General features: G+C 42.4%; 1 protein-coding gene across 2 annotated transcripts in view; it reads left to right on the forward strand.

Annotated features, from left to right (window-relative positions):
- LOC145428432 (stonustoxin subunit alpha-like) overlaps nucleotides 1-4,128 on the forward strand; it is a 21,455-nt gene extending 17,327 nt beyond the window's left edge. For both annotated transcript variants that reach the window (XM_080300589.1, XM_080300590.1), the window contains 2 exons: nucleotides 154-200; nucleotides 349-4,128. In XM_080300589.1, the coding sequence (XP_080156715.1) occupies nucleotides 154-200; nucleotides 349-893 (592 nt within the window). In that variant the 3' untranslated portion in view covers nucleotides 894-4,128. The remainder of the gene's footprint in view (nucleotides 1-153; nucleotides 201-348) is intronic.
- Nucleotides 4,129-13,515: the final 9,387 nt, after the last annotated feature.

The raw sequence follows: 13,515 nt of genomic DNA on the forward strand, positions 1-13,515 counted from the left end.
TTTTAAATGTGCTGATAAATAAATGTAGATTTCTTTGAATAAAACAGTGGAGCCGAGCTTTGAGCTCAGTGTGTAACAGTGTGTGTGTGAGAGCCATGTAATGTCCATGTGTGCATGCTGACTGTGCTGCTCTGACCCCCCTCCTCCTTTCAGGGTGGAGCCTGCTGGAGTCCGATGGTTGAGACCAGGTCTGAGGAAGTGTAAGTGTGTTTTTAATGGGATTCATGAAAACAAAGCAGCACACATTCAACCATCTTCATCATGTCAGGAGTCATCATCAAAGTGTCAATCAATGAACAGATGATGGATCAATAACTGCAGCTGGATTGTGTTTGTTCTCTCCATCAGATTCCTGTCAACTCACAATCGACACAAACACAGTGAACACAAAGCTCCAACTGTCTGACAACAACAGGAAGGTGACATATGTGGAGGAGGTTCAGTCATATCCTGATCATCCAGACAGATTTGATGTTTATCCTCAGCTGCTGTGTAGAAATGGTCTGACTGGTCGCTGTTACTGGGAGGTCGAGTGGAGAGGAGACGTTTATATATCAGTGAGTTACAGAAGCATCAGAAGGAAAGGAGGCAGTGACTGTGTGTTTGGATACAATGATCAGTCCTGGAGTCTGTGGTGCACTGATGATGGTCCTCAGTCTGTCAGGCACAATAACAGAGTAACATCCATCATCTCCTCCTCCTCCTCCTCCTCCTCCTCCTCTGTCTCTAACAGAGCAGCAGTGTATGTGGACTGTCCTGCTGGCACTCTGTCCTTCTACAGAGTCTCCTCTGACACTCTGATCCACCTCCACACCTTCAACACCACATTCACTCAAACTCTTTATCCTGGGTTTTGGTTCAGGTCTCGTGGTTCCTCAGTGTCCCTGTGCTGAGTGGAGTGTAAAGAGTGTCTCCTGTTACAGAAACACTCTGACTGTTGAACAGATAGTTCAGTCTGTACATGTCTGTCTCTTTCACTCACAAACACGTTTTCAGATTCATGGATTCAATCAGTTGATGTTTGAAACTCTTCTAAATGATTCCTTGTAAACTTCTTCAGTCACAAACAAACAGGAAGTGATGTCACATGTGTTCCTGTCCACACAGCAGAATGAGTCTATTGCTGACAGTGATGTACAAACAGAGTGAGCATTTCTGAGGCCCAAAATAAACTGAGTAGTTCACTGAATGAACAATGGACTGTGAGCTCAGTTCCTTCATCATTAGTATGGATTATATATGTATATGTATTATATTAGTATCATATATATCAGGTGCTGCTGCTTTCAGTCATTGTGCAAATGTGCTGTTTGTAAGCTTGTAAAGCTGCAGTCAGCTGAGACTGAAGAAGTCACCTGATCAGTGAGCAAACGTTTCTGAAAACGTCCAGATGAACAGAATCAACCTTTTGGGATCAGCCAGCAATGCAGCATCATTGTTGTTCAGCTTCAGAGGTTTGCAGGAATGAACTGATGACCAGAAACAGCTGCAAAGTCCAAGAAAATACCAGCTGGAGTTCAGCTGCATTTGAAGAAGTCAAAGAAAAGTAAGGATGGCAAAGGGCGACGTTTTCTTCCAAAGAGCTGCAAACATGGTCGACGCCTCATTAGAAGAATCATCTGGACATTTGTGAGGAACTCTGACCAAGAAAGCAACGTCACACAGATCCAACAGACAGTTTCCATGACTGCAAGTGTTGAGTGGAAAAATGCTACATTGCATTATTGCATCCTCTCACCACAGGAGGCGCTGTTGGCACCACTGATTGCTGATCAGCTGTTCTCTGATGATCTGATTGATACTGTGAATAACGGGACTCACTGAACTCTGTGACACAGTGAAGATTACAGAGTTTAACTTCAACATCTGACTGACGTCACACAGACAGAAGGATGAACCAGTGAGGCACAGAACACCGTTACTGGAGATACTGGATCAGCTCCATGTGAACCTCTGATGGAGAAGCTGCTGAGCCAGAGAAACATCAGGACATGACAGCAGCTGCACTTATCTAACAACATGTAGCAGAGCTGATCTATGTTAGAGGATCTATCACAGCAGCTGAAGCCAAAGTCCAACACTGGATACCAGCTGAGCCTGTGCTGAGTGTAGTGTTACAGGAAAAGGGCAGAAACACTGGTAGCTCCCAGTGATGCTGACTGGGGCACAGAGCTGAATGATGCAGCATCAGGACACTGTTTCAGTCTGACTGACAGAGAAACCTGTAGCTGTATCTACATGTGAGGCAGAGGCCACACAAGCAGCTTTCTATGTTTCACAGTGACTGAGATCTTCAGTGGGGGTGGACATGCTCCTGTACAGACCTCTGAGGAGAACCAAGGTGCAGTCAAAGAGTCCAGTCTGTCCTCACAGATGTGAACATGTGCTTTCATCAGGTCTGCTGTCAGCTAGCAGGCTCACATCAGAATCACTGTTCCTGAAAAACACAGTCTGTGTGACATCATCAGTCAGCTGATGGTCCCAGATCTGAATGGTTTCTGTCTCTACTGAGGAAGTCAGAGAATATCACTGAGGTGTGGATCAGGTCTGAGTGAGCTGTGGAGGGACAGCTTTAAACAGTCCACAGGTCTCACGTCCTGCTCAGTCTGGTAGCAGATACCTCGTATTGTTCCAGATGTGCTGACATCAGCAGCAGCACAGCTGTGTGATACCATGAATCTCAGTTATTGATCCAACACACAGTAAATACAAAGATCAGGATTTCTGAGAGTAATCATTATGAGTCTGAACACATGATCACTGAATGTTAGTCTCCACAACAATAAGCTAACACAAGCAAACACAGCTTTCAGCTCTTATTTTGAAACTGGCTTATTTAGAGAGCTGTGATGTGAGCGTGCCTGGCTCTGAGGCACTTGGGTCAGCCTCTGTTGTTTAGAAGTGTTACAGACTGTGAATGACACAGACCTGTCAGTTTCCATGTTTGTCTGTAACACAGCTCAGGGCTCCATGCTGAACGCATCCATCCAGTGTTATTGATCCAGGACTGATACCAGCATTGGGATCAATACTACAACACACAATCACATGTGTCCACGTGATGTGTTTGACCAGCTTTATTCATTAATGATCAATCAGCTTATTTACTGCATCTGAGTCCAGCTTCATTTAAATGATCCAACCATGAAAATGACATCAGTCCTACAGAAGCACTTCATGCTAACAGGAAGTCATTGATTAAGGTGGAATAACACAGAGACACAACCACTCACAGCTAACCTGACCCCACTAACTGCATGTGTTTGGACTGTGGGAGGAAGCCGGAGTACCGGAGAGGACGCACACAAACACGGGAGAACATGAAGCTCTGAAACAAAGATGGTGGATTTGACCTCAGGCAGGGTTACGGGGGTCATGACCCCCCAATAATAGATCCAGCTACACTGAAACTGTCAATTTCATTTACTTTTCCTGTTTTAAAGCTATCAGGCTGCTTTGTGGCTCACTCAATACTAAACTAAGATACTTTCAGTGTGAATCATTTGCAGGAACACAGGCAGGATTTAAAGTGCAGAACTTTACAGTCTCTGTCTCAAAGTTGGTCTGAACATGCTAACAGCTCTTTGTTTTTTTCAGTTTTCACTGGTTTGATGTAATGAAAGAAATTTTAAAGAAGCAGACGATTGTTGTTATTTTAGTTCTATAGTTTCATAAATCGTGGTGTGGATCTAAGTCAACATTCAGAATAAATAAGATAATACAGCACTTTGATGGTTGCCTTTGTATTTTCCCAGCAGTGCTCAGGTTGGTTCTCGGCTACATTTACATACAGATGTTAATGTGTTCAGCAGCTGGACTCATCTGAGGAAGGAACATTGGAAAGGTGCTCAGTGCACAACTGCATCACTAATTTTATGTAAGACCCTGTGTTTTATTGTATTTATATATTTGTAACATTTGACTCAAACACTTTTGGGAAGGATGAAAATGTTTTCAGGAGGAAGTTTTTCCTTCTGTCCGACTGCAGTACACACAACACTGCGTCTCCCCCCATTATCACACTTCCTCAGGCTGCTGATGAGCGCCCCCTGGTGTCAGTGTTGATGACGTCATGCACAGTGAAACATAAACAGTGTCTGTTAATAAAAAATCATGTGTCCATTTTCATGTTTGCATCATGTTTCTGTAAAATCATCAGCTGTTTCTGAACCTTCTTCATTGTTTGACTCATTCCAACAGCTGTGAGCTGTGATGGAGTCAGAGCAGCTTCATCACTGATGTTCAGGTGAAGCTGAACTTAATAAACTGTAGAAATGATCAGGATTCAGGTTGGATGTGTAAAACACTTCTGTGTGAGGTCGCAGTGCTTCATATGTGTGTGTGGGCTGAAGCACACACGTGTGAGTCCTCAGAGGTTTCACACACATCACTGCACACACTTATAATCCTAGTTTAAGCTTGTGGATCATATCGGACACATCAGCAGCTCTTTGGAGACAAAGATTTGAGATTTAAGATGAGTCGTAGTCTTTCTATCCATGGTAGCTTCCACTTACTGAAAGCCTGGAGATCCTCTGACGTGTGCATGGCTGATGTGAAGTATGATTAGTCCTACATGACATCAACAGCAGAGGCAATGAAAGCTTTGTTGTTAACAGGTTGTAGGTAAAGTCAAATGTCTACTTCTACACTTGTGTTGGGTAAAGTTCTTCTCACTGCAGCAGATTTATATCTGTGCTTTCACAGGGCGTGATGTGGAGCTCAGCGCTGAGGTGCAGGTCTCCTTGGAGACGGCATCCTGGCTGAAATATTATCATGCTTCCAAAACATTTCAGCTTTTATTTTGAAAGAAACAAGACTTGAAAACGAGTCCCCTTCTTCCTCTTTGTCTTTGTTCTTCAGAGGAATGTCACCTGGACAAACTCAGGGCTGTTCTAGAGCCTTTCTTATTATTTGACTCCATAGAAATAAAACTGAATGGAATCAAACAAAAACTCCCAAACAGCTAAAACACTTTGCTTTATTCTCTTTTTTAACAAATACGTTGAAGTCCATCCACAACAACACAGCTGAGATCTCCTTTGTAATCAAGTGTTTCCATCCTTTGTACAGATCTGCATACAAAACAATCATTTACGTCCCACAGAAGTCTAGTTACACGTAACTCTACAAGAACTGGTGAATGACAGAAACATGAGACACATGATCACAGGTGATAACAAAAAGAGAAAGAATTCATGTGTTAGTGATGTTTTTCAGCCCTGATGGCTCATGTTGGAGAAACAAGCTGAGGTACGTGGAAAGTTCACACACACAAGTGGGCGTGAGCGCACACACACAGAGAGAAACACAACTGAAGCATCTGTTTGCTGTTTCTGCTTTCATCATCTCTGCTGCTGTGTCAGGCTGGGGTCTCTCAGTGACGTGGTTGAGGTGAAGTATGACGAGTATCCCTGATTCAGTCCATCGAGACAAAGGGCAAAGAAAGCTGTTGTTAACAAACTCTATGGTGATGTGGCATTTAGCTCTGACTCTACGCTCTGCTGAATCCTTTGAACCTGCTGATCAGTAAAGCTCTACGTGCTGCAGCAGATTGACCTCATCTGTGTTCACAGGTGTGGACCTCAGCGCTGAGGTGCAGGAGACTTTCATTCAGTTCTCCCTGCAAACAGCATCCAGCCTGGAAATACTGTCATCTTTCCCAGAAACGGTGCTCTTATCTCAGAGAAGAAGTCTGATGTAAATAACTGCAATCAACAGTGATGTTCTGCACAGATCACTTTTCCATTTTGCTCTCTAGATGAGTCCCAGCTGCCTGACCTTGTGTCCAGGTGATCGTCTCACTGAGGAGCTTTTGTTCTGAAAATCTCACGTCCATCACCTGTTTCCTTTTTACTATCTCTGCTCTTTCTTTATTCACAATGCTCATAATATCACACAATTATATTCATCACCTGCATGTTTTTATCCAGCTGCTGTTAGAACCAAACAAATAAAAAGGATGAAAAGCCTGAAATCCTTTGATTTATTACATTTGAAACAAATATGAGAGCATCCCTAACAGCACAGCTGAGACCTTTGTTTTAATCAAGCCTTTGTATCGACACACTTGTAAAGATTCATATACAAAACATAATAGAATAAATCAATATAAAATACACATAATCACAAAAATGCAGCCATGTTGTGAGTTTGCATCTAAAACATGCATGTTTCCCTTTGTACAGGCAGATTTACAGCAGACAAAGCAACACGCTGATCGACTTTGACCGCTGCAAAAACAAAATACCCACCAAGTCTGAAGTCGATCAGAGGAACTGTTGACAGACTGACAGACAAACAGATGCTTGATTCATTAGTGCGATTAAATGTTCTTCTTTAGCAGCATCACTTCATGTGTTTGTGTTCCAGGAATAAAGGTCTGTTTAAACTGGACGTCTCCTCAGCATCACTCGTGCTGTCGTGGTTTCAAAGCTGTGCAGAAAGAATCTGAGGGATGATACAGAGGTGACCAAAGTTACAAACATCCAGCTGTGCTGCAAATGTTTGCAGAGCTCCAAACTCTTTGGCTTTCTGCAGAGCAAGTATGGAAGAAGCACCTGAGCTAACTTCAGTTTAGACGATATGAGGAAAAATGCTGCTTCCCAAAGTTTCCTACAAGTATCCAGTTTATATTTAGAGAAGCGAAGGCTCTTTATCCTGACAACTACTCCCTGGTGGATCCCTGTCCTGTGACAGCAGCAAAGACTGTGTATCAGTATCATCAAAGCCACTTCAATAACCAGTGTTTAAAGCTCTCTAGCAGATGGACTTCAGTGGCAGCAGCCTCTGTCTGCTGTGTACAGAAGGTTCTCTGATGAAGCACACAGCAGATGCTGCACTACAACAGCAGCAGCAGCTCAGCTTCAGTTTGCTTCGACGCCCTTTTTGACCTGTGAAACAGCAGAAAATGAAACATTTCAACACCCGTTTGTTAGCGTGAGCTATTCTGCTGTTTTTCATCATTTCACAGGTGAAATAAAATCACATTTACTTCCTGTAGGAGTGATCGTGTCCAGCCTGACTGAGACCATGTGCTCCATCCTGCACAGGTAATAAACCTCTGACATGAAGGGCTGTCAAGTAGTTTTAGACAAATGGGGGTAAAAGAGACGTTAAAAGCTTACAGAGAAACTACATTTTCTAAGAACTGTCTGACGTTCACCTCTCACACAGTGGATACGATTCTGCCGCTGCAGGAATAATCTTTGTGGTTATGAAACTGTCCATGTGTTTGCAGAAAATGTCACATGTTCAAAGCCATCCCAGCACCTGGGGTTTGTATAAGTGCAGCTGCTGGTGGGGAGATAGTCTCACTCTTCTATATAAAGAGTCAGCAGGCAGCAGATCTTCATCTGTGATCTCCTCCATCATCACGTCTTCACTCTTCAGCAGCTATGGCTTCACTTCGTGCCCTTCTGGGAGTGGTGCTGTGCTCCTCATGGTTTCTGCTTCTGCCTCAGGCCGACTTTGATTTACAGAGTCATCCATAATATTTTTTATTTTTTATTTTACTGCCCATCTATTTTCATACAAATGTCTCCGTCTTATGGAAAAGGGGTGGAGCTTATCCAACGAGGACAGGCAGGGCCCCCCCAGACAGTTTAGCAGTCTATACAGGAGGCTGACCTTTGCAACATGTACTTCTATAATGACTTCACCATTTAGGTTATTTGGTTATGTTTCACCCTGGATTTTGTGTGATAATATTTATTTTGTCCACTGATTTAAAAACAACAAACTATATGAATATAAAACAGAGTGAACAACAAAACATCAGCTTTGGAAACTTTGATGTAAAATTCTGCAGTTGTTTTCTCAGATATAGCATAAATCAAACTAACATACATCAGTGTGTTATTAATGTGCACACACACACACACACACACACACACACACACACACACACACACACACACACACACACACACACGTGTTACCATAAACAGCTCTTATGCTTCTGTATGATTCTCAGTGCTTTCCATTTGCGTGTCCACAGGTTGCTGTAAGTGGTGCTTGACTGCAGTTTGCTCTCATTTCAAGTGGTTTGCTGTCACAAAGCCAACAGGAAGTCCGGCCATGGTTGAGCCAACTGAAGATGGGTTGAAGGTGGCGTCCTCGTTTCCTCTGTGAGCGCGAGAGGACAGACAAAGCAAACACCGTTTGGACAGCATTAAAATATTTACACTGATGATTAATGTTGTGTCTTTGCACCTGTAGCGATACATGTTGGAAAATGGAGACTTTAGCCACCAAGACTGACGTGCCTGGAAACTTCCCTGTGAGTACGCCCACAAAGACAGGAAACAGTTTAACCACCGCGGTTAATCCTCCATCATCATCATCCAGTATTTTTCACATCTTTTCTTCTGCTGTTTCCCTTGTTGTCAGTCACGGGGTTTGTGACTGAAATGCGTGTGGTCGACGGGAAGCCTGACGAGTACGGCCTGAATCATTCCATCAACACCGGACGGAGTGAAACCTTTGTTGAAAACAGATTATATGGTAATGTTGCTGTTAGGTATTTTAGCACCATGGGAGCATTTACTGGATATTGTTTTATAGTGACATTATGCAGGAAAACTCTGTCATTCAATAAGGCCCCTTTGTTTTAGTTATTTTTCTCTTTGACCCAAGAATTGATGTGTGAGAATCACAGGCTGGTACAAGGTTGAAATACCACAGAGATCACTCCCTCAGCTACATTAGTTTCTTAATCTTTTAGACGCCTCTTGAAGGCCAAATGGTTTGTTTCAGAATTCACTAATGAAAGAACTCTTTATTTCGTGCCTTGAAAATATGTCGCTGAGATAATCACAATTGTAGCTGAACTAATAAACTACACAAAGGATGCTTCTTCACCCAAGGGCAGGAAGACGCTGCCTTATCTTGGTCTGTACTGGTTTAAACTGATAAATCTGCTGACTCATGAATTTGTCCCTCTATATAAACTGTTGTACTTGTGAATAAAGTTGAGTCAATTTGGGAAGACAACCTGAAGCAGTCTCTGTTTTCTTGTTCTCCCAAGCTGCTCCCGAGCTGCTCGTACTAACACGCTGAATGGCATGCTTGAATATTACTTGAGAATATATTTGACTGTGTTACAGACTAAGGGACATTCTCTGCTGATAGGTGAAGGTACAATCTCTGCTGATAGACGTCCACGCCTCGAAGGAAGTCGATCCACGGATTAGGCCCTGGAAACAGTTTCCTTCAATTTTGGTGTCAGAAGTGGGATCCTGACGAAGGTAGGCACTCGTCTTTTATTTTATAAGACTGTGTTATGCCTTTCTCAGTGATCCACATAGAAACGGGATACGCTGACGAGGCCTTCTTCAGTGGCCCACATAGTAACAAGTGGGATACGCTGAGGAGCCTTCGTTAGTGGCCCACATAGAAACACAGGAAGTTGCCTGTTGTTTTGTAAATAAAAGCAGAAAGGACACAGGAAGTTGCCTGCTGTCATAAACTAAGAAGTTGCTCACCAGCAGAAAGGACACAGGAAGTTGCCTGGGGTCATAAAACGAGAAGTTGCTCGTTAAAAAGTGAGAAGTTGCTCACTAAAAAGATAAAATTGCTAGCAAAAAATCAAGTAACCTCAGGTGTGCCACAGCAAAAATAAAAACTAACTTAAATCCTTCAAAGCGTCTAAACCCCTCTGGAAATCACTGACCATGGGTCAGAATAATTCAAAGACCTTAGACGGGTCCGATAAAAAAATCAAAATTAACTGTAAAACCGAAAAAAATTAAATATAAAATCACAAATAGCGGCTCCGTACGACTCCCACTTCCGGTTACGTTTAACCCACGCTCGCGAATCAATGAAGACTTCCATGATTACGTATCCAGAACATGCGGAAGTGCTTACGTGACTGATTTCGTCTCGAACTTAAGAACTATAAGTTTAATGCATCCTAATGTATTTCCGGAGCCCTATCCCGAACGATTATCGCCAGAAAACAGGTCAGTAGAAATGTTAAATACTATTTGTGATAAGGAAAGTAGGCTGATTAAAAAGTCCTGTAAAAAATATATGATAGAATGCAATGAAATAATACCCAGATTTGGAATACCTCACCAAATTAACAGTGATAGAGGACCTTCATTCACATCAGAAGTAATTCAAAAGTGTGCTAAAACTCTAGCAATAGACTGGAAATATCATGTGCCATACCATCCTCAGAGTTCAGGAGTTGTAGAAAGAATGAATAGGACCATAAAAAATCGCCTGACTAAAGCAATGATAGAAACAGGAATGACCTGGATCAAACTACTTCCTCAAATCCTCTGCGAGATTAGAATGACTCCATCCGCAGCAACCAAATTATCTCCATTTGAAATAATCATGGGAAGACCGTTTCCAACACCATGGTCAGCCTCCAGAGGGGCACCGCTATTGGAAGGGGACATAGACACTGCATTGTCTGACTATGTTCATAACCTGGTAGAAACACTGAATAATAACTATCAGAAAGTTTGTCTCTCTCAGCCTCTCCCTTCCATAGATCCAACCCATCCGTGGAAACCAGGAGATGCGGTGTTGGTAAAGTCGCTAAAACCAAGGGCACTCGGGGAGGCCGCGTGTTCCAGCCCCCAGACTGTACTTGCAGTGACGAGAACCAGCATCCTAACAGACAGACAACCTCAGAGGATTCATGCCAGCAGGGTTAAGACCAGCCCCACCAAACCACCTAAGGCGTCGGATCAAGTAGATGACGACTCAGGCGAGCCAACGCCCGGATCCAATCCACCTACACACACACAATCACTGATTAACACACAACGCCTGAAAGAACAACAACAAGGTACTCGAACATCCAGCAGGAACAGAAAGCCTAGAGTACCACACAATGTCTAACCTGATAAAGATAGACTCGTTTCATCCTGATAATGGAGAAAATGAAATGCCCATTGTCATCACACGACGCTTATACGGTGTCTCTCAAACCTGGGACCAGGCCAGGAGACGACTAAAGAACTGTCTTTTTTATATATTTAGGTTATTAATCATATCTACTGCATTAACCTTAGGATTTTTATTTACTATTTCGTATTGTAAACTGCAACCCTGTTCACATTTCTGCAAGCCACATTTTGCTGACAATACCTCATGCTCCACTTGGCAAGACACCCACCTAGTACACTCCTCACGTTCTCTAAAATCAGTAGAAAGCAACACAGACACCACCAATAAACCATGATACCCTGTGTACGCTCAATGATAACCCATATAGCTACTAGTACAGCTACTTCAATGTATTTGCAATTAGCACAAATTGATCCTGAGGATGTGCCAGATGTTACCAATGATGTTCCTGATGTGTATATTGAACATTAGGTTGTGAACTATTACATTTTATGATTTGCTTTTTATATTATGTTATTACATTTGTGATTTTTCCTTTCTATTTGAGTTATTATTTTTAAAAATAATAAAAGAGGGGAACTGTTAGGTATTTTAGTACCATGGGAGCATTTACTGGATATTGTTTTATAGTGACATTATGCAGGAAAACTCTGTCATTCAATAAGGCCCCTTTGTTTTAGTTATTTTTCTCTTTGACCCAAGAATTGATGTGTGAGAATCACAGGCTGGTACAAGGTTGAAATACCACAGAGATCACTCCCTCAGCTACATTAGTTTCTTAATCTTTTAGACGCCTGTTGAAGGCCAAATGGTTTGTTTCAGATTTCACTAATGTAAGAACTCTTTGTTTTGTGCCTTGAAAATATGTCGCTGAGATAATCACAATTGTAGCTGAACTGATACACTATACAAAGGATGCTTCTTCACCCAAGGGCAGGAAGACGCTCCCTTATCTTGGTCTGTACTGGTTTAAACTGATAATCTGCTGTCTCATGAATTTTACCCTCTATATAAACTGTTGTACTTGAGAATAAAGTTGAGTCAATTTGGGAAGACAATCTAAAGCAGTCTCTGTTTTCTTGTTCTCCCAAGCTGCTCCCGAGCTCGTACTAACACGTTGAATGGCATGCTTGAATATTACTTGAGAATATATTTGACTGTGTTACAGACTAAGGGACATTCTCTGCTGATAGACGTCCACGCCTCGAAGGAAGTCGATCCACGGATTAGGCCCTGGAAACCGTTTCCTTCAGTTGCATTTAGCTTCAGTAAACTGTGAAGTTACAGCAGCAGATTTACATCACGTGGCTTCACAGGAAGTAGTCTGGACCTCAGCGCTGAGGTTCAAGCAGCTCTGCTTGCAGACGGCATCCTTCCTGAAAATGTTCTTCATCTTCCTCAAACCAGAACTTTTACATTGGTGCTGAAGTTCTATATAAAAACAGCCTGAAATACAAAGTGATGTTGTGCACTGATTACCTCACACTTTCCATGTTTCCTTCTACAGAGGAGTGTCCGCCTGAGTGTTTTGTCTGATCTGTTGTTGATCGTCTCATTGACACTGCATGCAGATCTGACACCAGGGCTGGACTGGGACAAAAAATGGTCCCGGGCATTTTGACTGGAGACCGGCCCCCCAGGTATTAAAGGAAAAACCATGAAGCCTTTGAATGAAAACAAACGCTGTTGTCACAGTGATGGACGCTGTCTTGTTGGTATACATGCATCAGTCTAATAAACTTAAACCTGCACCATCCTCCCTGTCCTGGTATTCTAAACAGGAAGTAGACTGTTGGTCGAGTTAACCTCCTGAACATCTACAACACACGGTGGAAACCTGACATTAAGACAGAGACTAGAGGTGAGACATGATCATTGCTGATTACTGATGACAGATTTAGATATGTTTTCATAAACCTTTCATTTGCCACATCAATAAACAGCACGGCAGGGCAAAATATGTTTTCTAACATGGCAACCTTTAAAAAGTGAAAGGAGACAGAAAGACAGCTGAGAAAGAATCAAACTGACTTTTTGATGCATTTTACACACAGTACTGGTGCAGAATCTAGAAAATGTGGGAAACACTGGCATCATATGCAGTACTTACTTCTGAAGAAATTATGATGGGACCCTAAAAAATGACTATGTACAATAATGGATTTCTATACATTTTACATCAGATGGAAACGTTTGTTGTAAGATTCAGATAATTATTTATTAAAAGCATTTTAAATGAGAATAAGAAAGAAAAGTATTTCTTTGTGCCCCCCTCTCCCTGTTAATGCCCTACCTGCCCCCCTGGCAACACTTTGCTAGACCCGCCCCTGCACAGTTACCAGCTGTCAGCTACACAAAAAGGATCCTGGTGTTATTTGTCTCTCAGAAACAGTTCATAACTTCAACTCATTTTTGTTTTGTCATGTTTTGTTCTTTACATTGTCTTTCTTCTATATAATTGTTAAACATTTAATAAATATGTCTACAAAAAGATTTTAAAAACCAGACATTTCACACAGACACCCAAATGATTTCTGACTGATGAAGGGGGCTGAAGGTGCCCTGCTCTTGCCCAGCTTCTGCTGCTCTCTCCCTGCTCACTGTCAGCAGCTGGCAGCCTCGGTCCTGCCTGAGACTCTTCATCTA

Source organism: Astatotilapia calliptera, chromosome 4, assembly GCF_964374335.1.
Source record: "Astatotilapia calliptera chromosome 4, fAstCal68.1, whole genome shotgun sequence".
Taxonomy (NCBI): domain Eukaryota; kingdom Metazoa; phylum Chordata; class Actinopteri; order Cichliformes; family Cichlidae; genus Astatotilapia; species Astatotilapia calliptera.